This window comes from Erinaceus europaeus, chromosome 13 (genome assembly GCF_950295315.1).
Source record: "Erinaceus europaeus chromosome 13, mEriEur2.1, whole genome shotgun sequence".
Taxonomy (NCBI): Eukaryota; Metazoa; Chordata; class Mammalia; order Eulipotyphla; family Erinaceidae; genus Erinaceus; species Erinaceus europaeus.
In genome coordinates, this window is record NC_080174.1 from 83666506 (window position 1) to 83685313 (window position 18808).

Below are 18808 nucleotides of genomic sequence, written 5' to 3' on the forward strand. Positions count from 1 at the left end.
GCCTTTAGTATACTGGTTTCTGTTGCAGTGCTTTCCCTGAAGCAATCAGAATAAACACATCATCTACAAAAGAAACCATTGAGCCATCTTTCAGACTCAGGGGGAGGAGCCAAGGATGAGGGAGAGAAAGCTATTGCAGATATCTACAAAACACCTGCCTTTCATATTCACTTCCATTTAAGACTTAACCACACTGTGGGGCGGTGGGTGCTGTCCGTGTACGTCTGAAGACCTAATGGACTTGTCAAAATCAAACAGCTGATGAGCTTTGACGTTGAATGCTCACCTACCTGCATGTAACTAACTTACCAAACTTGTGCTCTTTGCATAGACAGTTGGCTCTCTCCCATTTAAAGATGTCTCAGAAAGAAAAACAAGAATGACAATAGGCTCAGCTTCTGGAATCCAGCATACTTATCCTCATATAAGATATATGATATATAAGATTTGACATCAGGGGAGTCGGGTGGTAGCGTAGCAGGTTAAGTGCACATGGCCCAAAGCACAAGGACCGGCATGAGGACCCCATTTTGAGCCCCCGGCTCCCCACCTGCAGGGGAGTCGCTTCACAGGCGGTGAAGCAGGTCTGCAGGTGTCTGTCTTTCTCTCCCCCTCTCTGTCTTCCCCATCTCTCTCCATTTCTCTCTGTCCTATCCAACAATGACGACATGAATAATAACAACAACAATAATTACAACAATAAAACAAGGGCAACAAAAGGGAATAAATAAATACATAAATAAATAAAGATTTGACATTAGAACATATTCCTGCACTGATGAAGAAATCCATCATAGCATTTAGTATATTCTTATAATATTAATAAGCATGGAAGTTTGTTTTTTTTTTTCATTCTCTGAATATCAATCTGCAGCGGATGCAAATAAAATTCTGAGAACCGGATGGTAAAGTGAGAGATCATTTTAGATGAAAGTTACATCTATAGAGATGACAAGGCAGTTTTCACCACTTACAACAATATATGTATTTTTTAAACAGTGTTTTCATTCTGAAAGAAAACAGTTCCTCTTGAACTCTCTAGGCCAAGCCACAAATGCTCCAATTAAAGGAGCAGAGAATCCTTTACACGGGGTCAGTAAGAATCTGTTGAGAGCTCAGAGGCTTCCCGGTGTGAGAATTAAAGAAGAGAGCAGGTCAACAGCTGTTGTTTCGGGCTGGGATTCTCAGAGTTGTCCCTCAACAGATACATCTGACAAAGTCATGATAATAGGGTCCTACTATGACTGCACTTCTTTCAGATATTTGACTCTTTTTTTTTTTTCCTTTTCTCATTCCATCTTTACAAAAACCATGAAAAATAAAGGAAGAATTCCTACATTATTTGACCATATAAGAAAACAAAGGGAAATGACAAGACTGACCCAAGATTACAAATTGCTTAATAGAAACCAGGACTCCTACCTCTGGGGTCACACACTGCTCTGTGTTCTACTCTACTGGTTCTGAAATAAGACAAGTTTTGGTTTCGAGTAGATGTTTAGCAACAGCTAGATATATTTTGGTTGTCACACTTCGGTGGGCTTGGGGTATGCTGCTAGCACCTATTGAACAGAGATACTGCTAAACGTGACTGGTAGAATGAACAACACAGTCCATCCAAAGTATTATCCATCCCCACATGCCAGTCATACCAGGGCAGAGGAACATTGTGACTGGATAGAAATTGTGCAGTTGAAACTATTGACTATATTGTATAAACTGTACAATTTTGACTATAGAATAATAGCATATTACCATTGACTGAATATTTACAAAGAACCAAAGATAATACTAGGAGGTGGATATATACTGTCTCATAGATAATAATAGTTCTATATCCCTATGAGTTGGGTTCTGTTCTATTCAAGATAACTGAGACTTAGTAGAGACTTAGAACTTAGAAATGTACTTTGAGATGTTAAGTAACTATTTCAAGGTTGCATATTTTTAAATTAATAGACCCAGGACTCAAAGTTAAAGCCAGTCTGCTTTTCTCTGTGACTTATCTATGTAAATCACTGTATGTTTGTAGGGAGATAGATAGATAGATAGGAAGATAGATAGATAGGGATTGGAGATACATATTGAGAATAAGTTTTGATCTTACAATGAGCTGAAAGCTCAGGAGGCAGATTTCTTTCCCCCCCTCCCTCCCAAATGGAATTCAACCTCATGGGAATGTTCCCGCATTCTTTAACTGAGTCAAAGTTAAGGAGATTTCAAAAATCTCCATGGGGTTTCTCATTTTCCTACTGATAACTTTTGTTTTTGTTTCAAGCAAGTAAGACTAAAGGAAGTATAGGCCTAATTAAATGCAGAATGTGAGCATTTGTTGTACTTTCTAAAATAAAGGCACTTGAGAACATTCTCCAGCAGATTGTTTTATCTGTGAACTTTCACTCCAAGACAGAACATAAAATTAAACACAACCAAATATGTTTTGTGTGAATTCTGGGAATTGGCTCAGCTAGACCGGTATACATGTGCCTAGCAGAATTCAGAGAAAGTGAAAGAAAAGACACAAAAATACTTAAAAAAAAACTTTTTATTAGTGATTTAATAATGATTAACAAGACTGTAAGATAGCAGGGGTACAATTCCCACCACCAGAGTTCTGTGTCCCATCCCCTGCATTGGAAGCTTCATTTTATCTTTCTGCAACTTAGTGGCTAGAAGGCCATAAGATATATAAAGCAGGACAAATTGCTCAGTAAACAGGAACCCAAAAGTAAGAATAGAGCAGATGGAAGTTAAGGGTCCTCAGTTGAAGAAGCTAGGAAGTATGTTCTAAGGGGACTATGACTTTAGTAATTTTTGCCTGAGCCTCATAGCTAACATGCAGGTGAATTAAAAATGTTGTCTGGGGAGATGATGTCAAACATGCTCACCACTACCCCCTAATTTTTCTTTCATATCCCAGGTACCAAACAATTAGAATGGTTAATTATACAGTCACTACCAATGCCTGTTGAGCTTCTGCTATCTCTTTGCAAGATCATGCCTTTGTGTAGCCTATCAACTAGTGAGGAGACCACACCAGATTAAAAACTATAGATCACATTAAGCACTGTTCCATAGTTCCCAAGGACACACTGTTGTGTGTGTGCAGTTTAATGTGCTTTGCATTTTCATGGAGACTGTTATTCACTGAAGTATGAACCTAGCCTAGGATTTCACTGATGCTCAGTACAGTGTATTGAATTCATGAGTCTTCACAAGAATGACAGGTTGGATGAAGTGATCATCTCCATTTTCCTGATGGAATAACTTAGGTGAGGTTGTTTTCACTAAAGGCAAAATTCAAGTGGAACTTGATAGTCAGCAAGGATGTCCACCATGCCATTCACTTCCTAGAAAACTAATCTGAGATTATTTAGAGGACTCAATATTCCCTTATCATTCTTCTCTTCCCTTTGCTCAATATGAACTCCTTAGACCTCTGGGATACTACCCACTGATATTCTCATTAACTACTGTATGTATGTCGTAACAGTCCCCAGTCCCAAAATATCCGATCCGACAGACCTCAGTGTGTTTCTCTTACTTTCTGCCCTGTTATGACCTGGTTCCTCCAGTTGCTCCCTGGGCTCATGGTGTGTGTTGTTTCCTGTAAAGACCCAGCTCTCTTCCCTTCCCAGCGTCTTAGATCCCCTGTCCTCAGAGCTGACCTCTTCCCCGAGATCCTGCCTACAAATCTTCATTCACTACATTTTTTAAAAAAGATTTTATTTATTAATGAGAAAGATAGGAGGAGAGAGAGAAAGAACCAGACATCACCCTGGTATATGTGCTGCTGGGGACTGAACTGAGGACCTCATGCTTGAGAGTCTGATGCTCTATCCACTACACCACCTCCCGGACCACTTCATTCACTACATTTTCACCTCTAGTGCTGCGGCCACCTTCCAAGCCAAACTGAGTCAAAAAGAAACATTTGACTGTGTTCGTTCTGTGTGGTACACAGGCATACCTCCCAGCTTCACAGTTGCGCTGGAGTGGTTATCAGAGCTTTTCTGTAAAGCTCTGGGACAGAACTGTGGGGAAAATGACTCTTATACTGGGAGCTCCCTTTGCTATAATGAGCTGCTCTGTTGTACCATGTCAATTAGTTCTTTTTCTACTTTCTCACTGATGTTGATCCCCTATATCTTCCACTGTTCCCAGCTAAATATATATATAAATAATCTTTATTTATTGGATAGAGACATCTGGAAATTGAGAGAGAAGGGGTGGGGGGGAGACAGAGACTGCAGCCCTGCTTCACCACTTGTGAAGCTATCCCCCTGCGGGTGGGGACCCGGGACTTGAACCTGGGTTGTTGCACACTGTAACATGTGCTCAGCCAGGTGCACCACCATCCGCCCCCCTCAAGCTAACATTCTCTGATGAGAGAGTGCAAGTGTTTCCTTTTTATAAATATATTTTTTAAAAAAGAGTGCAATAGAATGAGAGAGAAAAGACACCACACAACACCAAAGCTTCTCCCAGTATGACCGGGCTGGGCTAGAACTTGGATCTTGTCCATAGCAAAGTAGGAAGCTTCCCTGATGAGCTATCTCACGGGACCTTTCTTGGTTTGTATATGGGGAAACAGAATCCTCATCCTAGTGGTCTTTTCCTACTTAGTCCCTTCCTTTACTTTGCCGTGCCCTGAGCTACATTTCTTCCACATATCCAGGCCAGCATGTCTGGATCTCTTCTAAGTAGAGATTTCTCCTTCTGTCAAGCAACCAGGACTTCCAAACAGTGTCTTTGCTCCTCCACCAGCCTCACCTAAGAGTACCCACTGATAAGAACAGTAGTGGAGGGAGTTAGGTGGTAGCGCAGTGGGTTAAGTGCATGTGGCACAAAGTGCAGGGACCGGAGCCACAATCCCGGTTCGAGCCCGCGGCTCCCCACCTGCAGGGGAGTCGCTTCACAAGCGGTGAAGCAGGTTGGCAGGTGTCTATCTTTCTCTCCTCCTCTCTGTCTTCCCTTCCTCTCTCCATTTCTCTCTGTCCTATCCAACAATGACAACATCAATAACAACAACAATAATAACTACAACAATAAAAAAAACACAAGGACAACAAAAGGGAATAAGTAAATAAAAAATTAAAAATAAAAGAATGGTAGTAGACTATTTGGCTTCATTTGGAGTTTCCATACCTGGGCTGGGACTCCTAAGAGTTTGCCAAAGGGAACATTGCCCAGTTCTGTGCCTGAAGAGCCCTGACATGTCCCAGAACCTTACAAACATCCACCCAAAGTTCTGCTTTGTCACAAACCATTTTCTACAACGTGTTGCTTTACAGTTTGGGGCAAGGCAGATGTTTTCCAGATTGTGAACATGCTGCAGTTTTTAACTCTTTCTGTCAGCAGCCTTTGCCTCTATTTCGCAGAGGACCTGTTGCAAGGCAATTTATCTTTCAGCCATCTCTTCAAACTGGAACTGAACATTACACCGCTTTTTGTATCCTTCGAAGCTTTCGGGAAAGTTTTCATGCTACAGAGATTGTTAAAGATGTCCTTTAGGCTTCAGCATTTTTTGACAAACTAAAGGATAATCATTACCGCCAAAACTTAATAATCAAGTCATGTTCCATAAATATTTTCCACCATAAAGTAGTCTTCTAAGGTTTTCCCTTTTCTTTTTCTGTTGTCTCCAGTGTAATGGAGTCATTCAGCCAGCGTGTAAACCGCTCTAATAATGAGTACCATATAGGAATCTCTTTTGGAATCTCTTAGCCTTCCACCACGCCATCAGGAATACTCCCTGCTATGCTCATCAGTCATATGAACCCTTTGATGACAGAATTCTGACGTAACACCAAAAGGATTATTGCTGTTGGTTTTGTATCTTTCATGGTTCTGGCAGGAAACATGCTATAAGAAAACTAAGAATTTTATCAAGAGACTGTTTACAAAAGTGTTGGACAGACAGGAACCCGGAGGTCACACAGGCTCCTGTGCTAGATATAAATATATATACAGGTCTTGGGTCAGGTGGATGAGGTAAACAGCTCATTTTATTCATAGATGTTTCTTTTTCAAGATTGGGAGGTACTCTCTGCCCTACTCCAACATTTTAGCTCTATTTTTTTCTACTCAGAAACCATCTTCTCAGACAGTATTTTTGTCCTGCTCCATGCTAGCTATCAAACTCGTCATGGGCGGCTAGGAACATGCCGAAAGTGGACTTCCTAGCTTCTTTCCACCCTAAAGTCCCTGTTGTCATCTGCTGTGTTTCTACTTTTTGGTTCCTGTTCAAAAGTGTTGGAAGAATTAGAGAACAGTAAGGTGAAGAACACAGAGAGGGATAACCATCCCAGACCTGAAAATTTTAGGGAGTGATTGACCGTGTCGTCCTTCTTCTTCTAGCGTTTGCCCTTCTTCCGTAGCCAGTCAACAGTGTCAGGTTGAGCCTGATGTAAAGTTTCGAGACCTCCTTTGAATCTGGAGAGGTGGCAGTCGTTGACTATGTGGGTCATAGTCTGTCTGTAGCCGCAGGGGCAGTTCGGGTCGTCTCTGGTTCCCCAGCGATGGAACATAGCGGCGCACCGGCCATGGCCTGTTCGATAGCGATTGAGGAGGGCCCAATCATAACGTGCTAGGGCAAAGCCGGGTTGACGCTTGCAGGGGTCTGTGATGAGGTGTTTGTTCTTTACCTCAGCTGACTGCCAACTCTGTTTCCAAGAGTCTGGAACAGAGAAGTTCAGTGTAGGCGTAGGGGACCAGATTGGGTGACAAGACGTCAAGCGTTGGACAGGGTGGGTGAAGATATCCGCGTATATTGGCAGGTCCGGTCGAGCGTAGACGTGGGAAATGAACTTAGATGATGCATCCTGACGAATATCTGGCGGGGCGATGTTGCTAAGAACTGGCAGCCATGGAACCAGGGTGGAATGGATGGTTCCAGAAATGATCCTCATGGAGGAATATAATTTGGAATCGACCAAGTGGACATGGGGGCTACGGAACCATACTGGGGCACAGTATTCTGCAGTGGGGCACAGTATTCTGACGTGTCGTCCTGTGGAGTATAACCAGGGATAAAGAAAGGGCTGCCCAGCGGATAGTGTGACCTTTGGCTGATGAGTGAAGATAACCCTCCTTCACCCCGTCAGGAGGTCGTCAGAGGAACAAATACAGCATCTATACAGTTTCCTAACCCTCCTTTCTTTTTTCAATGCCTTCTTAATGGCTGAACCTAACTGGAAACCAAAGGACAAGAATATCAGTTGATACTCTTCAGAGAGGTCAGTCCTAGCCTAGAATTGGTTAGGAAAGGTCTGAAACTGAATCTGGTGGGGTAATGCTACTCAGGGAACATATTCATCACTGATTTTGAATCACTTGCTCCATAAAAGAGTCAAAAGTTCACTAGGGGCCTAAGTTAGGTATGTGAGTTCAGTTTAGAGAACCAGTGACATGGGAAACAGCCATGGTCTTTGCTTGAATATTGTCAGAGACCCAGAGACAGGAAGTTCTCTCCACACCAAACTAGCTCACAGATGCCTCCCACTACTCAAAATCTACTTTTTTTTTCTTCTTTATTGGATATAGACAGCCAGAAATCGAGAAGGAAGGGGGTGATAGAGAGGGAGAGACAGAGAGACACCTGCAGCCTTGCTTCACCACTCACAAAGCTTTCCCAATGCAGGTAGGGACCGGGGGGCTTGAACCCAGGTCCTTGCGCATTGCAAGATGTGTGCTCAACAAGGTGCGCCACCACCCTGTCCCTCAAAATCTACATTTTATAAGCCAGAAATCAAAACTGGTATGTGAAATATCCTGACTTTAAAACTTTGGTGCCATTAATTCAATTTTTTGAAATGGAGAGAGGAGGGGAAAACAGAGAAGGGGAGAAAAAGACAGACACCTGCAGACCTGCTTCACCGCCTATGAAGCGACTCCCCTGCAGGTGGGGAGCCGGGGGCTGGAACCGGGATCCTTACGCCAGTCCTTGCGCTTTGCACCACCTGTGTTTAACCTGCTGCACTACCGCCCAACTCCCCCCCAAGCCCTTCTTAAACACACAACATTTAAAGACAAAAGTCACCTTTTAGAGATGGAGGTGTCTTTAACCTGTGGATAATAGAGGGTTATATTAGAACTTAATAGTAGAGGAGCTGGAATAGGGCCACTGTGTTCTTTGCCATGACTTAATGTTGCCAGTGAAGGACATTTTCTTGCTCTGGGTTCCATGAAAATCTTGGGAAGAATTTAACTATCAAGCCTCCACTAAAAACTTACTTAGTCTATTTTTTTTTCTATTTTGGTTTAATTGTGGCAGAAATTATTAAATAAATTTACTTAATCATGAACTTCTTCAAGCTAGGACTTTTACCTAATTTAAAGCTATAATATTTATTTGTAAAATTTCAACTTTTTTTATTTAACTTATGAGAGTGAAGAGGGGAGAAAGAGAGAACCAGAGCATGACTGAGGCATATGCAATGCTAGGGATCAAACTCGGGACTTCATTGTGAGGAGTCAGGTGCTTTATACTCAGCACTGTGTCCCAGGGTAGTCAACTGTTGGGTTGCGGTGTTGTTTTAGCCTGCTTTGTAATGAGCCTCTGTAAGTGTTCATGTGTCTGTGGCTTATCTCTGTATCTTCTTTAAAGAAGTGTCTATTCAGATATTTTACCTACTTTTTCTTGGGTCCTGTGATTTCTTACATATTTTGGATATAAATTTCCTTTTGCAAACATGATAGAAAATATCATTTTCCAATTGCTAGGTTGCTTTTTTATTTTTATGGTAGTTCTCTTTGATAAGTAAACAGTGTTTCTTTTGTATCATTTTACTGAGCAGTTCATAGCTTACAGCACAGTTATCTGCAAATGGGTAAAATGTCACCTATAGCATGAAAGGTGTCTGCAAAACATTCTCACTTACAACCGAGGGCCTTTTCCACCATCATGCACCAGGACCTCAAAGCCTGCCCTTTTTTTTTTTTTTATAATTTTTTTAATTTAAATTTATTTATAAAATGGAAACACTGACAAAAACCATAGGATAAGAGGGGTACAATTCCCACCACCAGAGCTCTGTATCTCATCCCCTCCCCTGATAGCTTTCCTATTCTTTATCCCTCTGGGAGTATGGACCCAAGGTCATTGTGGGATGCAGAAGATGGAAGGTCTGGCTTCTGTAATTGCTTTCCCACTGAACATGGACATAGACAGGTCGATCCATACTCCCAGCCTGTCTCTCTCTTTCCCTAGTGGGAAAGGGCTCTGAGGAAGTGGAGCTCCAGGACACATTGGTGGGGTCGTCTGTCCAAGGAAGTCCAGTTGGCATCATGGTAGCATCTGGAACTTGGAGGCTGAAAAAGAGTTAACATATATAGCCATACAAATTGTTGATTAATCATGAACCTAAAGGCTGGAATATTGCAGATGAAGATTTGGGGTCTCCGTTTTGGAAATAGCTAGTAGGTCTATTTTAGGTATATTCCAAAGGACCCAGGACTTTATTAGTTTTTACCTGAGCTTGATATCTGATATGCAGGTAGAGCCAAGTTATTGTCTGGGGAGATGATGTCTTGGCTGGCAGAAGGACCAGAAAGCTGGATCAGGGTAGAAAGTAGTTCCTAAATATGTAAAAGGTGTATAAATATTGTTGACTGTAAACCCCATCAATTTGATCTGGGCCCATATTCAGTATAGGAGCCTATGTAACCTCTACATCCCTGTAGGTAGGAACTTGCATTCTGTGGTCATCAATGTTTTTTGTTTGTTTGTTTGTTTAAGATTTATTTATTAATAGGGGAGAGAGAGAACCAGAGCATAACTCTGGTAATTTTGGGATTTGAACTTGGTTCACATGCTGTCAAGTTTTGTTCTCTTTCACTGAGTTACATCTAGGCTGCAAAAGATTTGTTTTGTTGTTTTGTTTTGTTTTGTGTTCTACCAGAGCCCTTCGCAGCCTCGATTGTGGAAGTGTTAAAAATTAAACCTAACCTAGGACTTTGGAGCCTCAGGCTGGAGAGTTTTTTTCCATAACCATTATGCTTTCTCCCCCACATGAAAAAGGTTTATTCTTTGATATAATCACACTTGTTTATTCTTGTTCTCGTTTCCCTTGCCAATGGAGTTGTCTTCAAATACATCTTTGATATCAAAGCCTGGAGTGTGTCATCTATATTTTCTTTCATGTGTTATGTTTGTGTGTCTAATATCCAAGTCTCTGTCCCTTTTGGTGTTAATTTTTTATGTATTAGTGTTAAATGATGGGTTAAACTCTTACGACATTGTTTTGCCCAATGCCATTTGTTAGAGGTCTACTTTTCCCCATTGCTGGTCTTGCTTCTCATTTTTGCCACATATGAGACCTAAGAGTTTTCTTATTTTAACTTAAGCTAGTATTCCAGATGGTTTACTCTCTAGTAGTACCTCTTAAATTAAAAAAAAAAAAATCATATTTACCTTGCTTTAAGCCCCAGGATAAGATAGTATTTTCTTTAAAAAAAAAATTTATTTATTTATTATTGGATAGAGACAGAGAAATTGAGAGGGGAGGGGTATCTAGAGAGGGAAAAAGACAGAGACTCCTGCAGCCCTGCACTTCATCATTTGTGAAGATTTCCCCCTGCAGGTGGGGACTAGGGGGGTTGAGCCCAGGTCCTTACACATTGTAATGTGTCTGCTTAACCAGGTGCACCATTGCCTGGCCCTCATTATTTTCTATTATATTTAATTACTAATCAAAGTATTGAATGTCATTATAAAAATATAAAAGGAATGTCAGATCTAAACTATGATTCGAAATTGTTGATTTTGAAAAGGAAATTAATCATGTGATCCAGACTAAATTGTTGGTTTCAAGAATCCCAAGTATTTAGCTTGATGTAACTAATCTGTGCATTGAATTTTGAAAAGATTATTCCAATGTATTAAAATCCCCCACTATTATAATTTTCAGCTAATTTCTCAGCAGTGCAGTGGAGGTGTCTATTACCTTTTAAAGCAAATAGTAAGGGTAATGTCCATTGTTCTAATGTGATTCCTTTTTCAGTCTGATCTCTACCATATGTTAGCCTTCCTTGAGAGGACACCATGGCACTTTAAGGAGAATGATAACAAGAAGACATATAGAAGACTTTAATTTCCCCTAGTAAACACTGGAAGCAGAGAGGGTTGCATGGGAAATCAGTATTTACGTCCTTCTAACTGGCAAATTATCCCTCCTTTCTCAGCTTGAGGAGTTAAGATAAAAAAAAAGTGTTAGGTTAAAATGAGGAATAAAAAATCTAGACCATCAGAAAGGGATGGGGCAACTATTTGCTTTCTAATTTTTCCATGAGTAAGATTAGTTATTCTGAAAATATGTTTTTATATTAAGTTGTTTTTTTTCATCCAGACACTGACTCCTTTTCCAGCCAAAGAATATGTATGAGGAAGTGTCTTATATTGGAGACTTGTAGCAGGTCTGAATTTGCTTTCTGTCACTTCCACCAAAAACACGCACTGCTCTACTTGATCTGTTCACTCGGCAAGGAGGCTTTTAGCACATTTGCATATCCTCCGTGTCATCAGCAAGAGCCAAGTTTGGCTGCGTTTAATGAATCTGGCTCCTGAGGTTTGTTCTGCAGACCTACAGGGGCCATTGTTTCCAAACCTGTCCATTTACAGTCAGAACCTTTCCATGAATAATCAGTTAGAGTAAGTACAGAATAGACTCCTCTGTCTGCTAGGTAGGTAGGTGAGAGCTCTACTTTCTCTTGTTGTTAAAATTCTGCTGCAGAAAACTGATTAAAAAAAATATTTTACATTAATACCAAACTGGCCTCACTCCTTTTGGAATCCTTACTCTCATAATGGTCACACAGAAGATCCAAGAATAACAAAAATGATCTCCTCCCCCCTCCATAGAAATTTGAAAGTATTTTATAATGTTAATAATACCATCTATCCAATAACTATGTGAAAGGGTCTTTTTATTATTATTATTTTCAGGAATTCTTTTTTTTTTATTTAAATATTTATTTATTCCCTTTTGTTGCCCTTGTTGTTTGATCATTGTTGTATTGATTATTATTGTTGTTGTTAATGATGTCGTCAATAGGACAGAGAGAAATGGAGAGAGGAGGAGAGAAAGATAGACACCTGCAGACCTGCTTCACCGCTTGTGAAGCGACTCCCCTGCAGGTGGGGAGCCGGGGCCTTGAACCGGGATCCTTACCGCGGTCCTTGCGCTTTGCGCCACCTGCGCTTAACCCGCTGCTCTACCGACACCACCCTCAGGAATTCTTTTATGAACATTATTTTTCATCTGGGTCAGAAGACTGGTGAATCAGTTACTATTATCTCCCTTGAATAAATGACACAATGGAGACCAGAGGTTGCTTCTTTTTTGAGATCATTTAGAATCATTATTTACTTATGAATGAGAGAGATGGGAGGAGAGAGGTGTCAGAGTACCACTTTGGTACATGCACTTCTGGACATTGAACTTGGAACCTCATGCTTTAGTGTTCAAAGCTTTATCCACTGTACCATCTCCTGACCAACAAATCTTATCCCTGAATTCTCTCCTAGTCCCAGAGGAAGGAATAAACATTTGTGCTTGGGTTGTGCCATGTTCCATCCCCAGCACCACCACAAGCCAGAGCTAAGCAGTGCTTTCATTAAAAAAATAATAATAATAGAAAATAAAACAATTTCAGATTATTAGCAGTAGGGGGTAGTACCCATAGCAGGAGGTATGAAATAAGACAGGAAAAAACACCAGCTTTTGAATGACTAGCTGCAAGTCACTTAGCCTCTCTGGCTTTCTTCTCTCATCTATAAGATGGAGGGTAAAGACAGCTACTACCTCATAGGATTTTTTTGTGAGGATTAAGTCAATGAGTTAATGGAAAGTGCTTAGAACAGTATCTGACCCATGATCATATAATAATAGCTAACATGCCGTAGGAAGCTCTCAATAAATCGTAAAATGTATTTTATTATGTGTTATTAATATTGTTAAATCATACTATACATCATTTTATCAATAACCAGATTTTACCCTTTCAAAACCCACCCAAGGAGTAATCCAGAAGACAGTCTCAACACTCAGGGAGGGAGAAAGACTTGTGATTAGTTAGGACTCTGTCTTGAGCCCTAATTGGTGAGCTCTCTCTCTCCAAGCTGAACTTTGACTTTTCTTACACCAGATAGCAGATGAGATTACTGTCGGTCACTTCATTTCATTACATAAAATAGCCCCTCTAAGTACTGTTCCTTAATTCTTTTGTTTTCCTAGCAAATAATTTATTAATGTTAATCTGTACCCAAAGTACTTAGCGTTGATGACCAAACTGAAACTGATTAGAAGAAAAGTATGTTTTTTTATATTTTATTTATTTATTTTCTCTTTTGTTGTCCTTGTTGTTTTTCATTGTTGTTGTAGTTATTATTGTTATTGATGTTGTTGTTGTTGGATAGGACAGAGAGAAATGGAGAGAGGAGGGGAAGACAGAGAGGGGGAGAGAAAGACAGACACCTGCAGACCTGCTTCACCCCCTGTGAAGCGACTCCCTTGCAGGTGGAGAGCCGGGGGCTTGAACTCGGATCCTTAGGCTGGTCCTTGCACTTTGTGCCACATGCGCTTAACCTGCTGCGCTACTGCCCAACTCCCGTAAAATATGTTTTTCATCTTAATAAATATAGTATTCTTTTCTAAGCAATGATACAGTGGATGTATAAAATTTCTAAGTGCTAGCATTCATAATTATTTGGTTCATATGAAACTATGTAAGAATTCTTGGGTTTTAAAAAAAACAACTGTTGCTATATAGCGATGCTGTGCAGAAGGGACTTAATGGCACCATCTAACAGACACTTCACTTTCATGAATTAAGAGAAAAGGGAGGCTTGGGGGCCGGGTTAAGTGCATGTACTGTGATGCAAAAGGACCCAAGTTCAACTGCAGGGGGAAATCTTCACAAGTGGTGAAAAGGTGCTAAAGGGGTCTCTCTGTCTCTCTGTTTCTCCCTTTCTACCTCCCTACTTCCCCTCCTACTAAGTTTCTCTGTTCTATCAAGTAAAATAAATAAAGTTTAAAAAAAAGATTTCCAAAAAAAAAAAAAAAAGGAAAGGAAAGGAAAGAAAAAGGGAGGCTCGTAGAAATGAGTGATTTATTCAAGGTCACACAGCTCACCAGAGAGTGACCTCAACTCCAGTTCCCCACAATTCTTGGTGACACTGGGGGCCGGGATCCTTTAGTGATGTCAGTTCCTTAAAAATGCAGGACAAGCCCTAACAGCCGACGTAACCAAAACGAAGGCAAGGGCATGATTTAGCAGCACCCTGTTGTGGTGGTTGATCTGAGCTGGCAGCCAGTGGGAGAAGAGCCCGTGGCTCATGTTAATACGCTCAAGTGTAAACAGTACATGCACAGGGTGTTTAACTTTTAAGGTGTTAGAGAAATGCAGGTCTGCGGCCAAAGAGAGGCAACCTTGTCAGACCCACACACTTGCAAGGTCTTCTTAAAGTCCCTCTGTGACTTTCAAACGTTCGAACTTTAAACTTTTAAACTTTAATAAATTATGTTGTTGAAGGCTTAGATAGAAACAAATTGTAATAAGCAATGAATCCCTTCTCTCTCTCTCTCTCTCTGGAATAGGAGAAAATTGTAAGCTCTGTGGTGTAATATTATACTATGTACAGTTTAAACTCATCTAATGTGTACTCTTTTCCATTTCTGCACCCAGATTTGAAGGACTCCAAGGAGAAGAATAAAATGGAGATCTTATACATACTGGTGCCAAGTGTCGCCATCCCTCTGGCTATTGCCTTGCTGTTCTTCTTCATCTGTGTTTGCAGAAATAACCAGAAGTCCTCATCACCTCCTGTCCAGAGGCAGCCAAAGCATGTGAGAGGTCAAAATGTTGAGATGTCAATGCTGAATGCATATAAACCCAAGGTAAAATTAGTAGTCCACAACTGCATTTATTCTAGAGGCTTCTGGTTAAAGCCAAATTCACAAGCCACCCTCCCTCAGCTTAGAAAACAAATTATCATAACCACATATCTCTATTTTTTGTCCAAGATATCTAGGACTTACTTTCACCAGTATGCCCATGTTAGCACTGGCCTAGTTAGTTACACCATGGAATGTACAACAGAAAATCAACTCTACTTGTCTCTTGGGATTCAGAAATCTGAGCTATTTTTTTAAATTTCAAAAGAAAGAACATCTGAGCTCTCTCAATCAAACTGAAAGATTGAACACAGAGATTAAAAAGAAAATCAAGATTGTTTATTAAAGTCACTGCCAAAATATCTTTTCTGGCACACAGCTACGAGCAATAACTATCCTTACCATACTATACCAAAAAATGCTAAGTTTTAAGTTATGAGTTTTTACTACTATGAAAACCTTTTTTTCTTAAAGATTTTTAAAAATATTCATTTATTTATTTCCTTTCTGTTGCCCTTGTTTTAATTGTCAGTGTAGTTATTACTGTTGTTGTTATTGATGTCATCTTTGTTAGATAGGACAGAGAGAAATGGAGAAAGGAGGGGAAGACAGAGAGGGGGAGAGAAAGACAGACACCTGCAGACCTGCTTCACCGCCTGTGAGGCGACTCCCCTGCAGGTGGGGAACCAGGGGGGCTCGAACCGGATCCTCACACCGGTCCTTGTGCTTTGCGCCATGTGCGCTTAACCTGCTGCGCTACCATCTGACTCCCTGAAAAATTTGTTATGCCTTTGGTCTAAGCATATCTGAAGAGACATCTTTGGAGACTGTTTTTGATAGTTCACCTTAGTCTTTCCTCTCTGTACTAAATCAGGCTGCCTCCTTTCAGTTTTCCTCCACATCTTTCAACATTTAGGATGTTTAAATTAAGGTTGTGACAAGAACCCAAGGGTCATTGGCTCTTACCTTAAATGGAGGTTAGCTGGGGCTCCTGCCAGCACTACAAATCCACTGCTCCTGGCAGCCATTTTTTTCCCCTTTTCATTTGATAAGATAGAGATAACTTAAGAGAGGAGGAGGAGATATAGAGAAAGAGAAAGATAGACACCTGCACACCTGCTTCACCTCTTGTGAAGCATCCCCCCTGCAGGTGGGGAGCCAGGGGCTCTAAACCAGGATCCTTGCGCAGGTCCTTGGGCTTTGTACTATGTGCACTTAACCAGATGTGCCACTGCTGGCCCCCAACAGAAGCTTTCTTTCCAGAAGCCAGCACACAGCCTAGGCCTCTAAGCAGTGAGATTTCATTTAAAGAATCCAGGATTGTTGTATCCAAGAGTCTGTTTTTCTTTCTTGTTCCAATTCCTGGAAATATCTATTCATTTTTTTCAACCAATATTTATCTTCTCAGTGGGCTAGCCACCAGATTCCTCTTTTGATCCTCATAAAGAGGAACTGTATCACTTTTCAAAAAGTGTTCAGGAAAAATAATTGTCTTCATCCTCAAAGTCATCCTTGTACTGAATGAGTAGCATAATCGGAACTGACACACACCTTTCAGCTGACTTTATTTTGCTTTCTGAATTTTTTTTTTTATTTAAAAGGTCTTAAACTTTTTTATTGTAAAGACATATTTGCTAGTAAGACTTATGCGTTTCTTAAATGTTGAAGACTCTTTTTAAAATGTCATTATCTCAAGCACAAGTACTGCTCCTGTAAGTATAAATGTTTACCATAAAAATCCTACAGACCTTGTAGTCCACGGAAATCACAAAAAAGCTTGAGAGACAGCTGAAGATTGAGGTACCGTTCTTTTGACATCCGTGCTTCTAGCTGGTTGACTGACATACAAAATCATGATGTAATATCCCACTTCTACTACATAGCAGTGTAGTCGAACTAGAGAGAGGTTCACATTACTGCACATCTCTGAAGTGCAGGGCCTTTGCCTTGAAACTCTTACTACAATAATCTTTGTTTTATGAATCTCTTGGCTATTTCTCTTTAAATATTCCTTCCTTCCTTCCTTCCTTCCTTCCTTCCTTCCTTCCTTCCTTCCTTTTTTTTTCTTTGTTTTACTGCAACCAGCTGACCACTGGGCCTCAGTGCCTGCAAAACATATCTGCTGCTCCCAGTGGCCATTTTTTCCTTTTTATTTGACAGAGATAAATTGACAGGGGAGGGGGCCGGGTGGTAGTGCAATGAATTAAGTGCACTAGGCACAAAGCTCAAGGACCGGCATAAGGATTCGAGCCCCTGGCTCCCCGCCTGCAGGGAGTTCACTTCACAAGTGGTAAAACAGGTCTGCAGGTGTCTCTCTTTCTCTCCCCCCTCTCTTTCTTCCCCTCCTCTCTCCATTTCTCTCTGTCCTATCTGACATCAATGACATCAATAACAATAATAACCACAACAACAAGGGCGACAAAAGGGGGAAAAAATAGCCTCCAGGAGCAGTGGATTCATGGTGCAGGCATCAAGCACCAGTAGTAACCCTGGAGGCAAAAAAAAAAAAAAAAAGGAAAGAAAGAAGGAAGTTAGCAGGGGAGGGGACTACAGAGAAAGGGAAAGAAATAGAGATGCCTACAGCACTGCGCCACTACTCATAAAGCTTCCCTCCTACAGTGAGAGGGACCAAGGGCTTGAACCCAGGTTTTTGTGCATGGTAATATTATCATCACCAGAGTACAACCAGGGTAACTGGGACTCAAACTGCAAAAAGGACTTGCCCCAAGTTCAAAGAGCTGGTAACTGGAAGAATGAAGATGTGATTGTGGGATGTTGGACTCCAGACAGCCCTTTTACATGCCCAACCCCAAGATTAGTTTTTCGCAGAACAAATCATGCTGGAGAAGAGTATGAGACTGTGTGTGTGATTGAATGTGACTCCAGTGGTCAGTTTGGGTTGAACACGAACCACATGCATCATCCTGACTTGAAACAAATCCCTGAAGATCACAGACCTGAATGATGTGGCCGGCCTCAGTTCTGCCAGCAACATGGGAAATTTGGCCAGAGGAATTATATTTCCTCTATCCGCTGTGGTCGTGGGGACAAATATAAAATATGTCAGGATCAATTTTCCCAGAGAATTGGGGAATTAGGCTATATCTGCATCATTTCTGAAGTGTGCCTTATAAAATATCCCAGTGTCAAGAATTTTCCCATATGAAGCTTAGAATTCAGCCTTGAACCTTAGATTTCATCCTAAAAGCAATTCTTCAGACTTACCCTTACATGTAATACTGACCTAGAGTGAAAGTAGAAATGCTTCCTTATACTACACTGGGCTGAGGAGAGAATGAAAACAACAAAAATAAATGCTGTCTTTTTTCCTTTCTTTTCCTTCCTTCCTTTCTTTTTTTCTTACTCTCCTAAGAGAATTGGCTCCAATCAAGTTTGAGTTATTCAGTTGTTTGTTTTGGTTCTGACTGAGTGCCTTTCCTGGAAAAAGCACAAAGGACTTTGTAGACCTTAAAGAAAAGTCCCTAAATGTAAATAGCCAATCTCTAAAACTGCTTTGAAGGTCACTGACACATAAATACTACATGTACCTATAAAATCCAAAAAGAAGGGACATACAGAGGGAAGGGGAGAAAAGTCTTGAAAATAAACACACTGCCAGAGCAAAACCAAAGGCTATGTAGAGGCTAGGATGGAGAAGGAACAAGGACAGAAGTGGGTCCGCTTGACCAATTCAAAAGCCAGAGACTCCAGAGTTCTTCCTTGTCTAAAGGAATGTGTCCTGTGGGGTTTAAGATATCTATTTCCATCTCTCTCCACTGGCTGAGCTGCTAAAATCTTTCTCCCCACACCCCAAGTGTTTGGATTAAGAAAACCCTCCTCTGGGAGACTCAAAAATCCACCCCCTGCAGAGAGTACGATAGGCAGCCACAGACTGGCTTACAGGACTCCTCTGC

The 18808-nt window shown here is 41.0% G+C and overlaps 1 protein-coding gene across 2 annotated transcripts in view; it reads left to right on the forward strand.

Moving 5' to 3' along the window:
• ROR1 (receptor tyrosine kinase like orphan receptor 1) overlaps nucleotides 1-18808 on the forward strand; it is a 467044-nt gene that overhangs the window by 425616 nt on the left and 22620 nt on the right. For both annotated transcript variants that reach the window (XM_060206339.1, XM_060206338.1), the window contains one exon: nucleotides 14686-14897. In XM_060206339.1, coding sequence (XP_060062322.1) covers nucleotides 14686-14897 — 212 coding nt within the window. The remainder of the gene's footprint in view (nucleotides 1-14685; nucleotides 14898-18808) is intronic.